Below are 20,666 nucleotides of genomic sequence, written 5' to 3'. Positions count from 1 at the left end.
AGGGAGTGCAGGTTGGAGGTGGGGGCAGCTTTGCAAAATATGATCCCCCCCCAAAAAAAAATAACAAAAAGAAACTCACAAGAACCTGGGATGCAGCACCCCGTTCCCCAAATCCCATGGGATGTTGCAGCCATCCCATGGAAACAGAGTGGAAAACTGCAAATCTGGGTGATTTCTCCCCAAACAAGTGTCAGCTTGGGCTGCTGGGGAGGCGAAACACACAGGGCTCTATTGAGAGAGCGAGGGACAAATAAAAAAAGGGAAAAAAATTGCCCGGGCTTAGGGCCAGCAGCACAGAGGGACGTGCCCGGAGCGGGAACGCGACGCAGAGCGGGGCCCCTGCAGCCAGCCCGAAATGTGGGGAGCAGTGGGCACCCCGCGCCTGCTGCCCGCTGCCTGGCTCCTGGCTCTGCACGCAGGTAGGGGCGGCTGGCACCGCCTGCACCACGATTTTTTCCCCCTTTTTCCTTTATTCTCCTAAATAGGGCGGGAGTGAATTTAATGGGGGATTTGTTTGGGGATGGTTGGGGTGCAATGGAGGTGGACGCGTGCTGCTACCTCTCTGGGCAGAGGGGTGGAAAGGGGGAAAATGGGGCTGAAAGATGTGAAATGAACTCTGTTCCAGGGAAAATGGGTTGTGCTGGGAGACGGGGGTGGCCCCCCAGGATCTGGCAGCAACTCCTTGCCTTCCCCAAACCCTTGCTCCCTCTTCACCTTCCCCCGAAAGCCCTTTGGTCGCCTCAGTTTTCTCTTGTTATCCCCATCCCACTGCAGCTCACCCCAAAGTATCACAGTTCCCTAATTCCCCCCCCCAAAAAAAAAATGATTTTGGGAACTTAGACCCCCTTGAGGCATTGGCCCCCACCCTGGGCCTGGTGCAGGAAGGCAGCTGCTGTTTTGCACCATTTCTCTGAAATTTGGACCCGTAAATAGCACAAAAGATGTTGGGCTGAGGATGCAAAGTGCATTGGTATTGCATTCCAAAATTAATTAATTAATTAATTAATAGATTAGAACATGCAGTGGAGGGGAAGGGTTGAAGAAATTACTGGCCTTTTGGGGAAGCATTAGGGTTTTGGGGAGGTTTGTGTGATGATCCCTAAATTCCTCCCATTATCCCCCCCCAAAAGCCTGAAAAAACAAAGAGCTGTGATTAAAGCAGGCACTCAGCTACGTACGAGGGATAGGGCAGGGGCTGCATCCTGACCCCACGGCCAGGTTTTCCCCCAAGTTTCACCCCAAAGCGCCCTTTTGAGGCCGAGCTTCACGGCTGCTGGGGAGGGCGGATGGACGGACGCTGCATACCAATAGGTCCCGTGACTTTCGAGCTTGTTTAAACCCTTTCTTGCTCTGCTCGCCTCCCTCCTCTCCCTCCCCAGCTGATTTCTCCCGTTCAGTCTGGTATTCGTTCACCTCCGGGTGATGCCATCTGGACAGGCACCCATGAAGTCCTCAGATCGGTGGAGATAGGGTGTTTTGGAGAGTAACCCCCTTATTTATTTGTGTATTTATTTTTCTCCAGAGAACAGTTTTGTAAGCCGTGTTGTTTGCTTTGAGCTCAGCTAGTCTGCATTTCCCTGTGGGGTGATGGGGACTGGTAGGTCCCCTTGAAAGAGGGATACGGGGGGTAAATCCCCTTCACTGTGCTTGCACACGGGGGGAGGAGTGCTGTCTGGGCAAGAGCATCCTCTAGAGCGGGGGGTGTGATGCAGAGATCCCATCCCTGTGCGTGCGTCTCTGCCACGGGTTGCGTCAGCCCTGCAGCGCTCTTTGCAGGAGTTGCATCAGCTCCACAATGCATTTGGAAAGGGTTTCATCAACTCCACCGATGCACTTTGCATCGGTGCTTCCGTGCACTTTGCAAACGGTCGCATCAGCCCCTCCAGTGCATTTTGCAGAGCTGCATCAGACCTCGCAGAGCGCTTTTTTGAGGCAACGTATGCGTGTTTAAAAGACACCAGGCAGACAGTGGGGGTGCTGCAGTCGAGGGCTCCTTGGGGATGCTCGCCGCAGCTCCGGGAGGGGATTTCCCCTTTTTCGGAGAGCCGGGACGCGGCGCCCGCTGTCTCCCCCCGTCCCCAGGTCTGCTGGCGGGGGTGAACATCACCAGCCCGTCGGCGCTGGTGCGCGGCACTGCGGGCAAAGCGGCGCTGCTGTCAGTGCGCTATGCCAGCGCCAGCCCCGACAAACCCGTGGTGAAGTGGCAGCTGAAGCGGGACAAACCCGTCACCGTCGTCCAGTCCATCGGCACCGAGATCATCGGCAACCTGCGGCCCGACTACCGTGACCGCATCCGTGTGCTGGAGAACGGCTCGCTGCTCATCAGCCCGCTGCTGCTGGCCGACGAGGGCAGCTACGAGGTGGAGGTCTCCATCACCGACGACACCTTCACTGGCGAGAAGACCATCAACCTCACAGTGGACAGTAAGGGCGAGGAGGGTGCCCGGACACGTTTGGGTTTTCCCACCGGGACAGTTTTGTTTTGGGAGGGATTTGAGCAGCAGGGAGTTATGTTGGCCATGTGGAGAGGTGGCTCTAGCTTGTTTGCAGCCAAATCACGTTCTCAGTGGGGTTTTGAGGTCCTCCCCCCATCCCCTGGGTCCATCCATGTTTCTCAGGGCGTTGGTGTCACCTGGGCTCCCATCATCCACAGTCCCCATCTCAAAGCCACAAGTGCTGGTGGCATCCTCAACAGTGCTGGAGCTCAGTGAGTTCTTCACCCTCAACTGCTCGCACGAGAATGGCACCAAGCCCACCTACACCTGGCTGAAGGACGGGCGGCCGCTGAACAACGACTCCCGCCTCCTCCTCTCCCCTGACCAGAAGATCCTCACCATCACCCGTGTCCTCATGGCAGATGATGATGTTTACAGCTGCCTGGTGGAGAACCCCATTAGCCAGGGCCGCAGTGTCCCCGTGAAGCTCACTGTCTACCGTAAGACGTGTCCCCACAGCTGGCCACTGCTGGCAGGTGCTCCTGGTTAAGCTTTTGGGGGTATTTCCCCCCTCACTGCTCTCTCCTAGGCCGGAGTTCCCTTTACATCATCCTCTCCACGGGTGGCATCTTCCTCCTCGTAACTCTGGTGACTGTTTGTGCCTGCTGGAAACCTTCCAAGAAGTATGGCTTGTGGGAATACAGGAGATAAAGGGGATCCTTCTCCTAACCCATCCCATCCCCTCCTATCTTTCCCTGTTCCATCCCATCCTATCCTTCCCTTTTCCATCCCATCCCATCTTGTCATGTCTCATTCCATGTGCTCCCCTCCCATGGAATCCTGTTCCATTGTTTCATTTTATCCCATTTAATCCCATCTCATCCCATCCTAAATTGCCCCATTATGTCCTTTCTCACCTCATCCCATCCCATCCCATGTCACCCAATTCTGTCCCATCGTATCCTATCCCATCTCAGCCCATCCCACTCTCACTATGGTACTTCAGGCTCCCGCGGCTGTGTTTGGGGCCATTCTCTCATTACCATCATCACCATCACCACCATGGCAATGACTATGACCATGACCATCAGCACCAGCACCGACATGACCATGACCACCACCGTGACTATCACGATTACCTGTGATCACTATCATCACAGCCTCTGTTCCCTCTCCAGGCCGAAGCAGCAAACAGAGCCACCTCCCCCTGACTACACAGAGCAGGACGAGGAGCACCCCAAGCACGAGGGTGAGTGCGGTGCCGGCAGCACGGGCAGCGCTGCGCCGTGGGCACCCACCTACCCCCCTTCCCGCAGCTGAGACCATCCCGCGTGGCACCGACCATGATCGCAAGACCCCTCTGGCCCTCTACATCCTCAAGGAGCAGGTGAGTGGGCGGTGGGACGGGGATGTGCTGCAATGCAATCCGGAACATCGCACTCACCTCAATTCCTATGCTGTCCCTGCAGGACACCGCGACACCCCAGGAGGACTCTTCTCCTCCCGCTGGGCGCTCTCCTGGACGCGGTGCTCGCCGTTACCATCGCTCTCCTGCCCCAGCCCGGCCGCCCCGCTCACCCCCCGGGTCCCCTGCGCGATCCCGCTCCGCTGCTCGCCTGCTGCGGGCCACCGGGGTCCCCGCCATCCGTGAGCAGGAGGAAGGCAGCGCCCTGGAGATCAGTGCCTGAGCTGGCGGTGCTGCTGGGGAACGCATGCATGGCCCAGCCCGGCCCAGGCGTGGAGGGGTGACGTGGGGCACGACGGGGAGTCACTAATTTGGTATTGAACTCTGCTGGAGCTGCGCCCTTCCCGCCCCGCTGGGGTGTTGCTGTAGTGGCCATGGGGCTGGGTGTGGGGTGCAGGGGGAGCACACATACACATACATGGGATGTACGCAGAGCATGCACAGAGAGCCCACACCATCTGCAGAGAAAGTGAGCATGGAGCGTGTGGAGTGAGCGTGCACAGAGCGTGCACAGAGAGACTGTAGGCAGTGTGCACAGACACTGCACGGGCTGTGCATTAGGACACAGGTGGAGCATATGGAGAGTGTACACAGCCCATGCAGAGAGAAAAAAAGCAGAGTGAGTACGGACAGAGCTTGCACAGAGTGTGAACTGAGTGTGCATGGAGGGCATGCACAGAACATGCAGAGAGCATGTCTGTGGTGTGCAAAGAGAGCATGCAGGAGTGTATGCAGGAGAACACTGTGCACAAAGTGAGCAGGAATATCGTGAACAAAGCACGCAAAGACTGTGCATGAAATATGTGGAGAGAGCATGCAGACAGAGCGTGCTTAGAGAGCATGCATGTGCAAGAGAATGTGCATGGAGCATGTGGAAAGAGCAGCCTGGAGTCTGGAGCAAGGGTACGTACAAAGGATGCAAGAGAGCATGCACACAGTGTGCAAAGGTAGCATGCAAGAGTGCATAAATAAAGCATGTCAAAAGCATCTCAAGAGAGCGTGCACAAAGCATGCAGCTGAGGTGGAACGGATTGCATAGCAGAAGTACCTTTGCAGGTTGTGTGCATGGACCGTGCAGGTAAGTGTGCATGGCATTTGCAGAGAGCGTGCCAGCATTTGGAGTGTGCTCCAAGTGTGCGTGGAGCGTGCAGAGAGCATGAGTGTTCAGAGGGCATGCATGGGGCGCGTGCAAGGAGCATGCATGGAGTGTGGGAGAACACGCACAGAGCACACACGTTATGCATATGCACGAGTGCTGTGCACGTGGCTACAGTCCCGTGCATGCAAGATGGTGTGCAGGCTCCCCTGTGCACACACACCCAACACACCGGAGGAAAGCCCCCCCAGCCCCCTGGCTGCACTGTACCCAAACGTGGGCCCAAGTCCCAGCAGTGAGCAGCGCCCTCGCAGCTGCCAGCCGTCATCTGCTGCCTCTGGATTTTCTGTGAAAATCACCTGCTCTTCAGCACACCCATCTGCACTGCTGCAGGATTCCCCAGGAATAGGTTTAGGACAAAGCTGAAGGGCCAGGGTGCAGAGCGGGTGCCGGGGCACCCCGCGGTGCTCGGCGTGTGCGAGCACCCATGGACGCTACTAACCAATAAACTCCTTGTGTTACCCAGCTCCAAGGTGCTTGATGTGCTGCGGTGGTGTGCTGGGGGTGGGGACAATGCGAGGAAGGGTGGCAGCTGAGGAAGGACCAACTCAGTGTGCCCATTCAGGTGGCATGAACGGGGTCAGCAGGATGGCTGGTGGGGAAATCACAAGTTGGAGGGAAGTAGCACTCAAAGGCAGTTTGGGAAATGCTAAAATCTCCCTCAGATTTCAGTTTGCAGTTCTCCTTTGAGACTGTTCACTCTGGTCCCTACTGATGGCATCGTGCCCTGCAGCCCTCCCCACGCCGTGCTCCTTAACCCGCCCTCCCACACAGCCCACTGGCTGCTCCTCCAGCCCGGCTGCTCGCATCCCCCAGCGCTTCCCGTCCCTCGCATCCGGCCATTGTACCGTGCTGGGAAGGACCGGATCCAGGGAGGAAGCGTGAGGCCATGGCGGGTGGCTGGGCCGTGGCACTGGGGTTGGGGCTCTGGGCCGCTGTGCTGTGCCCGGGGGGCTGCCACCCCTCCGGAGGGGACACGGAGCTGCACAGCACCCAACGCCCAGCTGGTAAGGACGTGGTGGGGTCGGTGATGGGTGGGTGGGGGATACCCTAAAAGGTGTTTCCACTTCCATTTCTCCAAAGTGCCCTCTCCCGCAGAGCTGCGGGACAATTTCCGCCTGCAGCCCGGGGACCTGGTGCTCACGGCAGGGCAGACGCTGGAGCTGGACTGCGTGCCCCCCGCCGGGCACCCCGAGCCCCGCGTCACCTGGAGGAAGGACGGCGTCACCCTGCGCCTGGCCGGGGGCCGTCAGCAGCTCACCCGTGGGAAGCTGCGCGTGGCCTCGGCGCGCAGAAGCGACGCGGGGGTCTATGTCTGTGTGGCAGCCAATGCAGCGGGCGAGCGGCACAGCCGGGGTGCCCGTGTCACCATCCTGGGTAAGCTGCGGTGGGTGTGGGACCCAGGGCACGGGGACCGTGTCACCTCCCCGGTGTCTCCTCCCTGCAGAGAAGCCGCTCATCGTGCGGCGCCCAGGCGATGTCACAGCGGTGGTCGGCAGCACGGTGGAGCTGAGCTGTGGAGCACAGGGCGACCCAGCACCGCGGGTTCAGTGGCACAAGGAGAGCGGGGACCTGCCCTGGGGGAGGTAGGTGGCGGTGGGGGGCTGAGGTTCTCTCTCCTGAGTGGGTGACAAAGGGTGACAGGATGCTGGTGTCCACAGGTATGAGGTGGACCAGGAGCACACGCTGCGACTCTACGCTGTGACGGCCGCTGATGGCGGAGCCTACGTCTGCACGGCCCAGAGCCAGCTGGGCAGCGCCGCTGCCACCGCCCGCCTCCGCGTGGAGGGTCAGTGGGGACCACCAGAGCCACCACATGGGGGCATCTGAGGGGGCATCTGGTGGGATTCAACCGATCTGCTTCCTCCAAGGAGATCCACCTAGGGAGTTCTATCAGGGGGGATTCATTACAGTGGGATCCAGCCAGGAGGTATCCAGATATCCAAGGGGTCCATCTAAGAAGGATACATCAGTGGGAATCATCTGAAGGGTCTGTTTAAGTGTAACCATGCGAGGAGACATCTCGGTCCCCAGGCATGGTCTTCTGGGGTTCAGGTGCCACTTTTACCCCTGCTCTTTCCTGCAGGGCAGCTGCCAGCAGCCCGGTGGGATGCCACGCGGCAGAACCTGCTGGCTGTGCAGCTGCAGCTGGACAATGGCACTGCACTGCCCACCAACGCCGCTGTCTGGCTCCGCTGGCGGGTAGGTGTGCCTCCGCAGAGCGGTGGAATGAGATCCTCTCCTGATGTCCCTGTAACCCTCCTTGTCCCACCCAGATGGTGACACCAGGGCCAGCTCCAGAGGGCTATGTGGTGCTGTATCGCTGCCTGCTCCCTGCCAGCACTGCCTGGTCCCAGCAGGACGTGGGCAGGAAGCTCAGCACCATCATCCCTGCACTGCAGAGGGGCTACCAGTATGAGTTCAAGGTCCGACCCTATGCTGGTGGGACCCAGGGCTTGGACAGCAACAGCTGGCACCTCTGGATCCCCGAGGAAGGTAGGTTGGGGTGGCGGGAGATGTGGGGAGCTATGTGGAGGTCCTAGAGGCTCACTGTCCCTGTCCCAGCAGTGCCAAGCGCGGCACCCCAGCGTGTCACCGTGGGCCAGGCTGCACCGGGGAATGGTACCGTCATCGTGAGCTGGGAGCCACCTCCTCCTGATGCCCACAATGGCATCATTCGGGGCTACCAGGTTTGGGGGGACAAGGGTGTTCATCTAAGGGAGCTTCTTCCAAGGCATGGTTCCTTCCAAGAGGGATCCATCCAAGGTGGGAGGACTATCTAAAGAGACTATCTAACCAATGGGACCATCAGAGTGGGGCCCATCCAAGAAAATCCATCCAAGGGGTCTTCTAAGGGTGGTGATCCGAGGGAATCTATCCCAAGGGGACTCCTCAGGGGAATTTCACCAAGGGAATATCACTAAAGGAATCATCCGAGTGGGATGAGTCAGCAGGGGTCTGTGCTAGGGGAGTTCATCTGTGGGGTTCCATCCAAGCGGGAATCCACGCATGTGCTGCTGTAGCAGTACAGGACATGAATACAAGACCGTGTCCCACCGCCTATCGGCACCCATTAGGTCTGGTCCCTGGGCGAGGGCTGGCTACAACCCACCAACCGCACAGTGGACGGAGGAACGCGGCGCTTGGAGACCCTCCTGCACGGCTCTGGGGCCAAATACTGCATCCAAGTAGCTGCATTCAATGGCGCAGGGCTGGGGACCCCCAGCAATGCCACCTGTGGTGTCCTGGGTAGGGAATGGGGCCTGCAGGGGGATGTGGCAGGGGATGGAGAAGTGGCACAGGGGTGACATCAGCCACGTCCTTACAGAAATGATGGCGGGGAGCACTGGGGTGGTGCAGGTGCTGCAGCAGCCTGCGGTCATCGCAGCCACTGGCTCACTGCTGTGGCTGGCCCTGCTTGTTGTCCTCCTCCTCATCTGCCAGCGCCGCGCCAGCCAGGACACCATGGCACAACACGGGTGAGTGACTGCGGTGGGGATCTGGGGGGGATGGCACAGGGGGGATGGGATCCTGATGGCAGCCCTTGCTCTGCAGGCGGGAGGACGGTGACGTGCCATGGCTCAGCAGCCGCTGGAAACCTGTCTGTGTTCCTCAGAACTTCAGTGGCAGCAGCAGCCTCAGCAGCCGGCTCCTGGGAAGCGACAGCAGGGACCCCCAGCCCTCTCGTGAGCGCTGTGTTGGGACCCCATTTAGGGAACCCCCATGCTTTAGAATCTCCACTCAGTGCTATGGAAATACCACGGGGTGCTGTGGGATTACCACTCAGTGCCATTGGACAGCGTGCCTGGGACCCACACAGGGTGCTATGGGGCCCCCATTTGAGACAGACAGTGCCTGGGATGGAGGGGCTCAGGGGTTCAGCACCCAAAGGTGCCCAGATCTGACAGTTCTCTCCCTGTAGCACTGACTTCAGAGCTGCCGAGCATCAGCCCTGCGATGACCCCAATCTGCAGCCACCTCTGCAGGGAACACCCCAAAACTAGCACCTCCAGCCTGGCACTGTGGGAGCGCATCCGCAAGCGAGGTACGGACAGGGCACGGAGACGGGGTGGCACGCTGGGGACAGCGGGATGGTGGCTGATGGCTGTGTCCCCATGCAGAGCTGGATCGTACGCACAGCTCCCCAGTGCCGGTGGCTGCACTCAGGGCCACACCTGTGCCCCTGTGTGGTGGGGAGTGGGGGACACATTTTGACTCGGTGGACAGATGGCCTCAGCAGAAAGGACGGGATGGTGACACAGCAGTAGCAGAGGAGGACCCGTGGTGGCTGCCCACCATCAGCTCCCCAAAGCCACGGCGCAGTTCTCTGGCGTCCATTAGTGCTGGGATGCTGGTGGCTCCTGCAGGACACCCCCACGCCTGGCACCCCACGGGGACCTGGTGAGTCTGTGTGTCTCTAGGGGATGCCCCGGGTGCTGTAGGCTGTCCCCTGCCCTACTTCGGTCACGTGCTGCAGCAGCAAAAGCCACAAGATGTGTCCTATGTGCCTGCAGGTTCCCAGCCATGGGGTGCTCAAGGAACATGTCTCCAGTCACTGGGAACCCCAATGACACATCCACAGTCACCGGGAACCCTGGGGACATGTCCCCAGTCACCAGGAGCTCCAGGGACACATCTCTGGTCACCAGGAATGACAGGAACATGTCCTTGGTCACCAGTAGCCCCAGGGACATGTCTCTGGTCACTAGGCACCCCAAAGACATATCTCTGGTCACCAGTAGTCCCAAGAACATGTCCCCGGTCACTAGAAACTCCAGGGACACACCTTTGGTCACCAGGAACTACAGGGACATGTCCCTGGTCAGTAGGAGCCCCATAGATACGTCCCCAGCCACTGAGAACCGCAGGGATGTGTTGCTGACCACAAGATCTAGCAGAGATGAGTCCCCGGTCACCAGGAGCCCCAGGGACACGTCCCCAGCCTCCAGTGACTCCCTGGCCACCATAGTTCAGGAGAACATGTCCCCGGTCACACAGCACCCCAGGGACAAGCTCCTGGCCACCAGGTGCCCCAGAGATGTGTTCCCAGCAGCCAGGCACCCTCACGACATGTCCACGGTCCCCCAGAGCCCCAGGGACACGTCTGTGCTCACCGGACGGCCCAGGGACGTGCTGATGGCCCCCAAGGACGCGTCCCCAGAGCCCGGCCGCCTCTCCCCAGCACTCAGTGATGGGGTCCTCACACCGCAGCGCGTGGCCGAGGACCTGGAGCGGGTGCAGGACAACCTCCGCCCCGTGAACACCTCTGGGCCAGAGGTGTCCCCAGCACGTCCCCAGCGGGTCCCAGTGCCCCGGCCTCTGTCCCCTCCCCACACCTATGGGTACATCTGCGGGCCTCCCGCCTCAGAGATGGGCGAGGGGGAGGAGGAGGAGGAGGAGGAGGAGGAGGAGGAAGAGAGGTCCGAGGTGTGGGGTCATGGGGGCTCGCCGGGAGGGTCCCTGCTGAACGGATGGGGGTCTGTCTCAGAGGACAACCTCCCCAGCACCCGCTGCAGCCTGGCCAGCTCCTCCGATGGCTCCTTCCTGCTCGATGCCAGCTTTGCCCGTGCGCTGGCTGTGGCCGTTGACAGCCTCTGCTTCAGCCTCGAGGACGCTGATGGGGGCTGTCAGGGAGCTGCTGCCCCCCTGCACCGCCTGGCATCATCCCCTCTGTGCGGGGAGGCGGCCCTGGGGGCGGGGACCGGGATTGGGGTGGGCAGCCCCTGGGCCAGGATGGGCGGCCAGTGGGATGGGCTCCTCGCCGGGGACAGGAGGGACAGCAGTGCAGCAGCCCCCAGGTTTTAGAGGTGTTGAGGTCAGAGCCCCCCCAGCTCGGCTACAATCCAGCTTTATTCATCGTGCCCCCAGAAGGGGCTCCCCACTAGCAAACGCTACGTGCACAGAGGGGCAGCACTGAGGTGGGCGGGTGGCCCTCCCGCTCAGGTCCCCCTCCGGCTGCCCTTGTCCCCAGGGTCTTTGTCTCTCCGTCCCCACCGACCGTCCCAACCGTTCTCAACCCTCCCATTGTCTTCTCCCCTCATCTATCCCATCCCTGTCCCCACCCAGAACATCCTCAATCCCCTCAAGCTGAGCCCCACCCTCTGGCCCTGCGCACACCTATTTACAGACAGAAATGAACGAGCACCCCACGCGTACCCGTCCCTGTGTCACCGTCCCTGTGTCACCGTCCCCGCGCCGCTTCATCGCTCCTCCTGCGGCGGGCGGGGGGTCAGGGGGTCCGGGCGGGGGCTGCGCCCCGAACCGTGCCCGCGGGAGCCCGAGGAGCCGCAGGACGAGGCGCTGCCGGCGGTGGAGCAGCCGCGGGTCAGGAAGGAGGGTTTGCTGTAGGGGACGACGTCACCTGCCGGGGAGGGACGGCGCCGGGTTGGTGGCACTGCCGCGGTCCGGCGCTGCCGCCGGCTCCCGGCTCACCTTGACGGGGCGGGCGGTGGGCAGCTCTGCGCTCGGCTCCGCTCGGCTCCCGGCTCCCGGACGAGGGGGTCTCTCCCGGGGGTGGCAGCGGCGGTGGCGGCAGGTCTGCGGCGGGGACGGAGCGGGGGCTGGGAGCCACGGGCAGCCCCCGGCCCCCCCCGGGCACGCACTCACCTCCCATCCACTGCTCCCGAGGGTAGCGGCCGCCTTTGGGCTTTGGATGGCTCTTCGGGGTCTCTGAGCGTGTTTTCCCTGGGGGAGATGGCATGCCAGACAGCCTCCGGATGCTGAGAGCCCCCCAAGCCCTGCTCTGGCACTGCGAGGCTCACCTGCACCGTGGGGGCGGTGGGATCGGGGCACGGGGCCCTTGTTTGTGTCCGGGCTGCGGGGGCTCAGCGGGGGGCTCGCTGAGGGTCCACTGCCACGTGGGGGCCTCCTGGGAAAGAAGGGACATGGGGGGATGTGGGGCTGTGCTGTGTCAGAGTAGGGCAGAGCGGTGACACAATGGGGTGGGATGGAAGGGTGACATCTGGAGGACAGCTGTGTGGCCGTGCTGTAATGGCACAGCCCGGCTTCAGCGGCGCAGCTGGATCACAACAGCACAGCTGGATCACAACAGCACAGCTGGATCACAGCTGCAGGGTTGAATTGCAGTGGCTCAGCTGGACGGCAGCAGCACCGCTGGGCCGGGGCATGGTGGCACGGCGCACTGCTGTGTCCCGGGCACGTTGTTCTACCCTGGGCCCTCGGCAGTGTCGTGCACGGGTAGTGATGATCCCATTGTGCTGGTGTGGCCGTATGGCGATGGGACGTGGGGTGATGTGACATCTCCTACCGGGGTGAACGGGGGCTGCCGAAGCGCTGCAGGCTGTGAGTGTCCTCGTGGGGCATAGGGACCGGTGCAGCCGGAGCCCAGCAGCCGGTGGGGGTGGCAGGTGAGGACGCAGCGTGCCGGGGGACATCCTCAGCGCAAGGACAGTGCTCCTCCAGCCCTGAGCTGTGGGGAGCATGGGGTGGGCACTGGAGCCAGCGCACCGCAGCCCCCCAGCCGTGTGCACTCACATGCCATCCTCTTCTTCCTTCATCTCCTCTTCCTCCTTCTTCTCCTCTTCCTCCTCCTCAGTGTACTGGCTGAGCTCACTGGCTGAAGGTGGTGGGGGCAGAAGCTCGGTCCAGCTCAGCACTGGCGTCTGCACTGCTTTCCCCAAGTTTTTCCCTTTGGGATGAGGGATGTGGGGCTGCAGGCTCAGGGATGTGCACCAGCATCCCCCCCCCGCCGTGATCCTACCGTGCCCAGGGGCCGGGTGTCCGTACAGGGACTCAGGGCCGTGCTGTGAGCAGGGCCGGTGGAAGGTGCGCAGCTCCTCGCCCCCTGCCTCGATGCTGCTGTAGATGGGCCCCTCGACGTTCCCGGGCCCGAAGGGCTCCGTCTGGGCGATGTAGCGGGAGATGCCGGCCTCTGCAGAGCACGGCCACCCCGTTAGGGCAGCTCCCACCCCCAGCACACCGCCAGCTCCTCGCAGCCCCTCACCGTTGTAGTATCTATCGGTGGCATCCAGGCCACCGCCACGCCACGCATCCGCCAGCCACGGGTGAGCATTCCTGCAGGGATATGGGTGGTGATGGGGGCCCGTGGGTGGGCTGTGGGTCCGGGGGAATGGGGCACTACCTGGGGCTGCTGTGTGCCGGTACCGGGGTGTGCGGGAAGGTGAGCGTGGACAGAGCAGGGGGTGGCAGCGAGGACGCAGTGGGGCCATGACGCGGCCCTACAGCACCCATGGATGCACCCGTGGGTGCGAAGGCGAAGGAGGCTGCAACAAGACATGCTGTGTGGGTGCGGGGTGGGCAGCGGATGGGGGTCCCAGGCTGCAATCTGTACCTGTGAAGTGGCTCAGCTCCTTCCTGCGGCGGCGGCGGCCGTACAGCCATGCAGCAAACCCAGCCACTATGAGCCAGAGGGCACCGCTGACGCCAGCGATGAAGGCCGGCCGCCTCGCCACCGCCGCCACGTGCTCTGCCACGCTGCCCCATCCCGCCGGCCCCACGTCCTGCTCCACTGGAGGCGCTGCAGGTACATGGCATGGGACGCCAGTGGTGCCGAGCAGCCATCCCTGGATCCCAACCCCACAGAGACCCCCACTCATGGGAGCCACACCACCACGGGGACACTCACCGATGTGGATGGAGATGGGTGCGCTGCGAGCACCCACACCCGCCCCTGTGACTGCAGCCACCTCAGCACGATAGGGGACACCGGGCACCAGCCCTCGCAGCACTGTGGCCAGCACTGTCCCCTCCACGCTCTGATTGATGTGGAAGCGGCTCTCGTTGCCCAGGCACCAGATCTGGGGTGGAGGTGTAGTGTTAGAATGGGGCCTGGGGATGTGCGATGTGTTGGAAATGCAAGATGCGATGGAAATGTGGGATGTGATGGAAATGCAGAGTGCACTGGGGATGCAGAGTGTGATAACGATGTAGGATGAGATCAAGACATGGGATTTAATGGGGATGAGGACAGAGATGGGGATGTGGGATGCAATAGAGTTGTGGGATACGGTGGACGTGTAGGATGTGATGAGGATATAGGATGCAATGGGGATGTGGGATGTGATGCAGATATGGGATATGTTGAAGGTATGGGATGAGATGGAGATGTAAGATGATATAGGGATGAGGTACATGGCATACATGTGGGATGTGATGAGGATTTGATGGGGATGTGACACACAATGGGAACATGGGATGTGGTGGCATGCAGGGCCCTACAGGCCCCACTTACTCGGTAGTCGAGGATGACCCCATTCTGCTCAGCTGGCGGTGGAGGCTGCCAGGAGATGCGGACGCTGGTGCCATTTCCAGCCACGCTGACAGCCCGTGGTGGAGCACTGGGGGCTGTGGGACACGGAGCATTACGGCCACGGTGCATCCCGTGGGGGGGATGCCCTTCTCCCCCAGCCCCACACTCACCTGCCTCAGGCATACGCAGGGCACGCACGGCACTGTCGGGGCCGTGGAGGTGCAGGTAGTAGGGCCGCACCTTCACCTCGTAGTCCTGGCCGCGGCGCAGCCCGGTGAGCAGAGCCCCCCGCTCTCCGGGAGCCCGCACATCCCACGCCTCCCAGCGCCCACCACGCCGCCGGTACAGCACCTGGTAGCCCTGCACGGAGGGGGACGGGGGCTCCACCTGAGGACACGGGGGACGAGGAGGGGTCATGGAGGGGCAGCACCGCATCCCCTCCCACCCGCCGTGTCCCCACGCTCACGGTCCAGGCGAGACGCACGGCACCCGGCGGCAGCACCACGGGCTCCTGCAGGTGCACGGCCACACGTGCCAGCTCCGGGGGCACCTGCGGCGTGGGGCCGGTGTCCGCTGAAAAGGGGCGGGAGCTGTGTGCGTGGGAATGCGGGTGCACCCAGAGTGCTGCGTCCCTTTGCACCTCTGCTGGGTCTCACCTTGCGTGCGGATGGGCTCTGAGATGCCACTGGGGTCGCTGAGCCCGTGGGCATTGAGTGCCCGCACCAGGAAGAGGTACACGGTGTCGGGGACGAGGCCTCGCACTGTGTGTGTCTCTCCCTCCACGTTGGCTGCCACCGTCTGCCATGGGCCACCCACGGCCTCGCTGCTGGGGCACAGAGGTGCCCCATGACTTGGTGGCACCACGTCACCACGTCACCCCTGAGCCTGGAGAGGAGGTCTGTGGGGTACCTGAAAGCTTCCACGATGTAGGTGACTGCAGTGCCACCGCTTTGCTCGTTCCCTTTCCAGGTCAGGGTGACGCTGCTTTTGGTGACATTGGTGACCAGAGGGGTGGAGGGTGGCCCTGGAAGGATGCCAGGCTCTGGGGATGGCAGGGGGAGGAGAGATCCATCACCTGTGGGCAGAGGCACCGAGATCCATGGCAGCTGCACTCCCAGTTGCACAGCATCTCTGGTCCCACAGCATCCCCGGGACTCACCTTGCACCTGCAGGGTTCCGCTCCAGCGCATCTCACCCATTGAACTGGTGGCCACACATTCGTACTGGCCTGAGTCTGTCACCTGCAAGGGGAAGAGCTCCTGCCCCAGCGCCCTGAGCGCGTGTCACCCTGAGTGACATCACCTTCAGTGCACAACAGCTTGGACGCTCATCACCTTGGGTACCTCTCACCTGGGGCACCCATCGCCTTGGATACCCATCCTTCTTTGCACCCACCACCCTTTGGACCCAAATTGCCCCTCAGCCATCCCAGTGCCCCCCCAGCTCCACGGTGTCTCCCCGTTTGCCAGTGCCGGTGCAGCTCACCCGCAGGCCGCTGATCTGCAGAGTGCCGTTCTGCAGCAGGCTGGCACGGCTCTCAGAGCCCGGCACGGTGCGCCCATCCTTCAGCCATCCCACGCGGGGTGGGGGCTCACCGTCAGCCCAGCAGGGCAGCTGCACCGTGGCCCCCACCGGCAGCACCGTCAGGTTGGCAGGGCCCCAGCGGATCGCCGGCGGTTGGGGCTCAGCGGGCGCTGCCATGCAGAAAAAGTTGAGTGAACCTCTTTGCTTTGGTGCCCGGAGCATTGCTGCCCACCACCACCACCTACCTGCCTCCACCTCCAGCAGGGCTTTGGCCAGGACGCTGCCAGCCACGCTGATGGCTTGGCACAGGTAATAGCCGGCGTCGGAGGGCTGCACGGCGGCAATGGTCATGGCACCGCTGGGTGCTACCGAAACGCGGCTGGCGGGCGGCGGGGACTGCCCAGGGAACAGCAGCGTCTGGGCAGGGGGAGGCAGAAGGCTTTGGTGCACGGTGGGGTGCTGTGGGGGTGGAGGTGGGGAGGGGACGGACCTGGCTGCCTTCCTTCTGCCAAAACACGGCCGGCGGAGGGTTTCCTGTGGTCTCACACTGGAAGGTCACGCTCTGTCCCGGGGGCACGGTTTGGTTGCGGGGCCGGGTGACAAGCTGCGGGGGCACTGGCACAGAGGGAATCACAGACTCACAGGATATCCCCACAAGGTTCATGGAGTCCAAACCCCAAAGCCAAACCCTATGCCTGAGAGCAGTGTCTGAACACTCCCTGAGCTCCAGCAGCTCGGAGTCATGCCCACAGCCCTGGGGAGCTGTTCCATGCCCTAACCCGAACCCCGACCATAACTTTAACCCTGGCACACACACTTGGCCCCTCCTTACCGCGCACAATGAGGGTTCCCGAGGCCTCCGACCTGCCCACGCTGTTCTCAGCCATACAGGTGTAGGTTCCCTCATCCTCCGCCCGCACCCGACTGATCCTCAGCGTGTTGTCAGGCAGCAGCTCCCACCTGGGGGGAGACCCCAGAGCCCACGGTGCCAGCAGGGCACCAGGTGCCGCGAGGAGGATGTGGGAATGTGATGGGGATACAGGATGCAAAAAGGATGGAGGACGTGGTTGCAATAGGGATAGAGGGGCATGATGCAACGAGTGTGGAGGATGCAACAAGGACGTGGGGTGTGATGTAGATGTGGGATGGGATGAGTATGCGAAATGTGAGGGGGACGTGGGACATCAGGAGGATAAAGAATATGACAGAGATTTGGCATGTAGCAAAGGTGCAGGATGCAAATGGAGATTTGGAATGTGATAGGAATGCGGGATGTCATGGGGATGGAGGATGTCATGGGGATGTGAGACACCATGGGGTGTGGGATGCCACGGAGATGTTGGCTGAGAAGGTTTGGGACGCAGAGAGGACGTGGATGGCTTCCACGGACACTCAGCCCACCCAGGAGGTGCTGCCCCCCTCTGGCCACTCACCTTCCCACCGGCAGCTCACCGTCCTCCCTGCGCCAGCGGGCAGTGGGCGTGGGGTCCCCCAGTGCCTCGCAGGGGAACTCGGCCGCCTGGTCCTCCAGCACCGCCTGGTTCTGTGGCCGCCTGCCGAACGCGGGGCGCTCTGTGGGGCGGCTGCTGTGAGTGCCCGTGCTGCCACCAACCCTCCCCCCACAGCCGCCTCTCCGTCCCCACGCACCGAAGACCACCAGCTCGGCCGGCTCGCTGTCCCGCTCCCCCACCATGTTGGTGGCCACGCAGACGTAGATGCCGGCGTCGCTTTTGCGCGTGGTGGCCATCATCAGCTTCCCAGCGCGGATCTGCGGGGAGCCGCGCTCAGCCGACGCCCGAACACCGATCTCGTGGCTCTGGGGACTCCCCGGCCCTCACCGTGATGCGCTCGTCCTTGTCGCTGACCCAGGTGCCGTCCTTCTTCCAGGTGACGGTGGGCTCGGGGTGCCCGCGGGGTGGGACGCACTCCAGCACGGCCGGCTCGCCCGCTGCCACCACCACATCCCCGGGGGACTGCCGGAAATCATCCCGCAGCACTGCAGGGACACGGTGCGGTGTCGGCTGGGCCTCAGTTTCCCCATCCCTGCCCTCCTTTTGCTGCAGAAGCCCTTTTTGGCAGCACAAAGTGCCTTCTCCCAGCTCTCGAACCAAGCCCTTATGTGGATGACAGGTTGAACCCCATCCCGCATCTGTCCCCATCCTGCTTGTCACGCCGTCCCCTCCCCGTCCCCCCAAGCACTGCACCACCCCACTGCTGGGGCTCATCCCAGCCCCGCAGGACCCACGGCTGTGTCTCCCAACGGGCAAAGTGAAGGAAGCTGTGGGATGTCATCTGGGTCAACATTTTCACTTTCTTTCAGCGTCCACTCCCTTGTCCCCATAGGACTGGCAGTAGCCCAGATCAGAGGTGACAATGGGAAACAGGAAGTCTGGAAGACTTCCCAGATCCCCACATCCCCCTCATAGAGTCATTATCTGAGGTGACAATACTTTCCAGCACTCAGCGGGGTGATATCCCCGCCCCTAATGGGGATGGAGGTGGGGAGCACACAACAGGGGCTCACCAGCCACCTCCAGCGAGGCGTTCCTGCTGGTGGCTTCACCCAGGTAGTTCCTGGCCACGCAGACATAGATGCCCTCGTCGGGTTTGCTGCGGCGGCCGTGCACAATGCGGAGGAAGAAGAGGGATCCGCTGGGCAGCAGCGTACGGTGGGAGCGGGGGTCCTCACGGTCCGTCTCCACGCGCTCCCCGTCCTTGTACCACTCCACGGTGGGTGACGGGCGGCCCTCTGCGCGGCAGCTCAGCGTGGCCGGCTCGCCCCTGGACACCAGCAGGTCCGAGGGGTGCTCCACGATGCGGGGCGCAGAGTCCTCCAGCCGTGGGTGGGAGCCTGGGGAAGGGTGTGGCATAGCCCTGGGGATGTGTGGGCAGCAGGACACGAGACGGAGCGTGGCTGGGGCTCAGCCTGCAGAGGGGAGGTGTCCCCCCATCTGACCCTGCTGTGTCCCCTCCCTGGTCCTCCTGCTGGATGCTGGTGCTGGTGGGGGCAAGGCTGGGAAATGTGTGGGACCCCCAGAGACGTGAGGTTAGGAAAAGAAAAAAAAAGGGAAAGGAAAGGAAAAAAAGAGAAGGAAAAAAGGAAAAAAAGGAATAAAGGAAAAAAAAAAGGGGAAAAAGGGAAAAAATGAAAAAAGGAAAAAGGAAAAGGGAGAGGAAGAGGAAAGGAACAGGAAAAGGAAAAGAGAAAAAGGGAAAGAAAAAAAGGAAAAAAAACCCCAAACCTGTCCTTCTGCGTTGGGTGTATGGGCCATGGGATATGGGTATATTGGGATCTCAGTGGATCCAGGGAAGTCCCTACAGTTAGTGCCGCAGAAATAACTAACGCTCATTAGCGCCGATGTCTGCAATTGGGTTTGTGCCACGCCAGAGCTCAGAGCAGCGCTTTGAGCACACGGAGCCATCAGAACGGGGCTGGAACACACGGCCCACGCGGCCCCAGTGCCACCACCCCGCGTCCCTCCGTGTCCCGCGGCCGCTCGGCCGTGGGGCAGCGCCGGAGCTGCAGTTCGGGTTTCGGTCGCGGAGTGTCAGTGCCGCCACGCAGTGCGGGGTGCGGGTGTCAGCCCGCCAGGGCTGGGGGGGTCGTGGCGATCGTGGCACCAGCGGGGGGACGGGGGGGGTAGGGCACCCCTGCGGGGCGGGGGGATGCGTTGCCATAGGGACGGGATGCGTTGCCATGGGGATAGGATGCTGCAGAGTTCAGGGGGGTAGGGGGGAGCAGCGGGGTGGGGGCCGCAGCTGGGCACGGGGCTAATTGGCACGGGGGAGTCCGCGCCGCGCCCCCTCCTGAGCCCACCGGCCGCGGTGGGATCGGGTGTCCCGCGGGGATCCCAGCGTGGAACGGTCACTGCACCCAAACGGAGCAGAAAGTTCGGACTCAAAGAAATAGGGAAAACTCCAAAAGTGCCCTAAATTCGGGAGAACGGCCCCGCACCTCCAGCACCCGCTGTGCCCCGGGGATGTCCCGGCTCCCGCGCACGGGAGCGAACTGCGGGGACACGGAAACGTGAGGCCGGTTTGGTGACACGGGACAAATTAGGGGACACGGGATGGGGGGTCGGTTCGGGGACGCAGGGTCAGTTTGGAGACACGGAGTCGGTCTGGGGACCCGGGAACTGCCCCGGTTTGGGGCACGGGAGCAATGTGGGGACACGGGTCACTCTCGGTTGGGAGCAAGGAGCCAGGCTGGGGACACACGGTCTGCTTGGGGACGAGGAACCGCTCCCCGCTTGGGGACAAGGGACAGCCTCGGGAAAACGGGGCTGGTTTGGAGACACGGGACAGATCCCGGTATGGGGACACGCGGTCTGGGAAAAAGGGGAAGGTACCAGCTGGGGGCTGTCCCGCGTCGGGACGGGATAGGGACGGCGGGAGAGCGGGACGCGGGGACAGCGGGGAATGGGGCGGTGGGACGGGGGGGAGCGGGGGCCGGGCCGGGGCCGGACGCGTACCGTTACCGGCGGTGAGGTTGCGGAGGTCGAGCGCGGCTTCGCTGCCGTTGATGCCGAGCAGCAGCTCGGAGGAGTTGGACATCTCTGCCGCCAGCGAATCCGCGAACAGGTTCATCTGCAGCAGCGTCTTCAGAAGGTACCGCAGCATGCTGGCCCGGTTCGGTCCGGCCGGGCTCGGCGCGGCACGGCCGGACCCGGTTCGGCACGACTCAGTCGGACCCAGTACGACTCGGCTCTGCTCGGCCCGGCTCAGCCGGACCCAGCGCGGCACGGCCCGGCACGGCTCGGCACAGCGCGGCCGGACCCAGCCCAGCCCAGCTCAGCTCGGCACGGCCCAGCCCGCAGCACCGCCCCCAGTCCCGGCGGGGAGCGGGGGCGCGGCCAT

At 62.5% G+C, this 20,666-nt stretch overlaps 3 protein-coding genes across 4 annotated transcripts; 2 read left to right on the top strand and 1 right to left on the bottom strand.

Annotated features, from left to right (window-relative positions):
- Nucleotides 1-59: 59 nt before the first annotated feature.
- On the top strand, nucleotides 60-4,625 carry HEPACAM (hepatic and glial cell adhesion molecule). 2 transcript variants are annotated; one of them, XM_065738342.1, is made up of 7 exons: nucleotides 60-419; nucleotides 2,083-2,424; nucleotides 2,654-2,935; nucleotides 3,025-3,118; nucleotides 3,614-3,684; nucleotides 3,752-3,822; nucleotides 3,905-4,625. In XM_065738342.1, exons 1-7 carry the CDS (start codon nucleotides 356-358, stop codon nucleotides 4,121-4,123), a joined length of 1,143 nt encoding a protein of 380 aa, XP_065594414.1. In that variant the 5' UTR covers nucleotides 60-355; the 3' UTR covers nucleotides 4,124-4,625. The 2 variants fall into 2 exon arrangements, with proteins under 2 accessions (XP_065594414.1, XP_065594413.1); XM_065738341.1 differs by lacking the exon at nucleotides 60-419 and having other exon boundaries at nucleotides 2,001-2,424.
- Nucleotides 4,626-5,924: 1,299 nt separating this feature from the next.
- Nucleotides 5,925-10,972, top strand: ROBO4 (roundabout guidance receptor 4). The gene is made up of 13 exons (XM_065738590.1): nucleotides 5,925-6,063; nucleotides 6,155-6,433; nucleotides 6,504-6,642; nucleotides 6,718-6,845; nucleotides 7,143-7,258; nucleotides 7,333-7,552; nucleotides 7,622-7,746; nucleotides 8,134-8,305; nucleotides 8,385-8,535; nucleotides 8,612-8,742; nucleotides 8,979-9,101; nucleotides 9,178-9,457; nucleotides 9,571-10,972. The coding sequence occupies exons 1-13, from the start codon at nucleotides 5,946-5,948 to the stop codon at nucleotides 10,859-10,861; spliced, it is 3,273 nt and encodes a 1,090-aa protein (XP_065594662.1). The 5' UTR covers nucleotides 5,925-5,945; the 3' UTR covers nucleotides 10,862-10,972.
- Nucleotides 10,973-11,256: 284 nt separating this feature from the next.
- Nucleotides 11,257-20,429, bottom strand: ROBO3 (roundabout guidance receptor 3). The gene is made up of 26 exons (XM_065738589.1): nucleotides 20,282-20,429; nucleotides 18,334-18,660; nucleotides 17,648-17,805; nucleotides 17,457-17,577; nucleotides 17,243-17,381; nucleotides 16,642-16,769; nucleotides 16,300-16,424; nucleotides 16,055-16,226; nucleotides 15,771-15,979; nucleotides 15,445-15,526; nucleotides 15,195-15,360; nucleotides 14,942-15,108; nucleotides 14,752-14,858; nucleotides 14,456-14,672; nucleotides 14,268-14,380; nucleotides 13,662-13,833; nucleotides 13,368-13,553; nucleotides 13,158-13,299; nucleotides 13,020-13,090; nucleotides 12,777-12,947; nucleotides 12,551-12,704; nucleotides 12,324-12,485; nucleotides 11,818-11,924; nucleotides 11,663-11,740; nucleotides 11,489-11,593; nucleotides 11,257-11,417 (listed from the first exon to the last, which is right to left on the bottom strand). The coding sequence occupies exons 1-26, from the start codon at nucleotides 20,427-20,429 to the stop codon at nucleotides 11,257-11,259; spliced, it is 3,888 nt and encodes a 1,295-aa protein (XP_065594661.1).
- Between the last annotated feature and the right edge of the window lie 237 nt (nucleotides 20,430-20,666).

The sequence above is a fragment of the Cyrtonyx montezumae genome, unplaced genomic scaffold (assembly GCF_038088225.1).
Source record: "Cyrtonyx montezumae isolate F1298 unplaced genomic scaffold, pur_monq_1.0 scaffold_22, whole genome shotgun sequence".
NCBI lineage: Eukaryota > Metazoa > Chordata > Aves > Galliformes > Odontophoridae > Cyrtonyx > Cyrtonyx montezumae.
The sequence above is the reverse complement of the archived record's forward strand: the minus strand, read 5'-3'. Positions and strand labels throughout refer to the sequence as shown.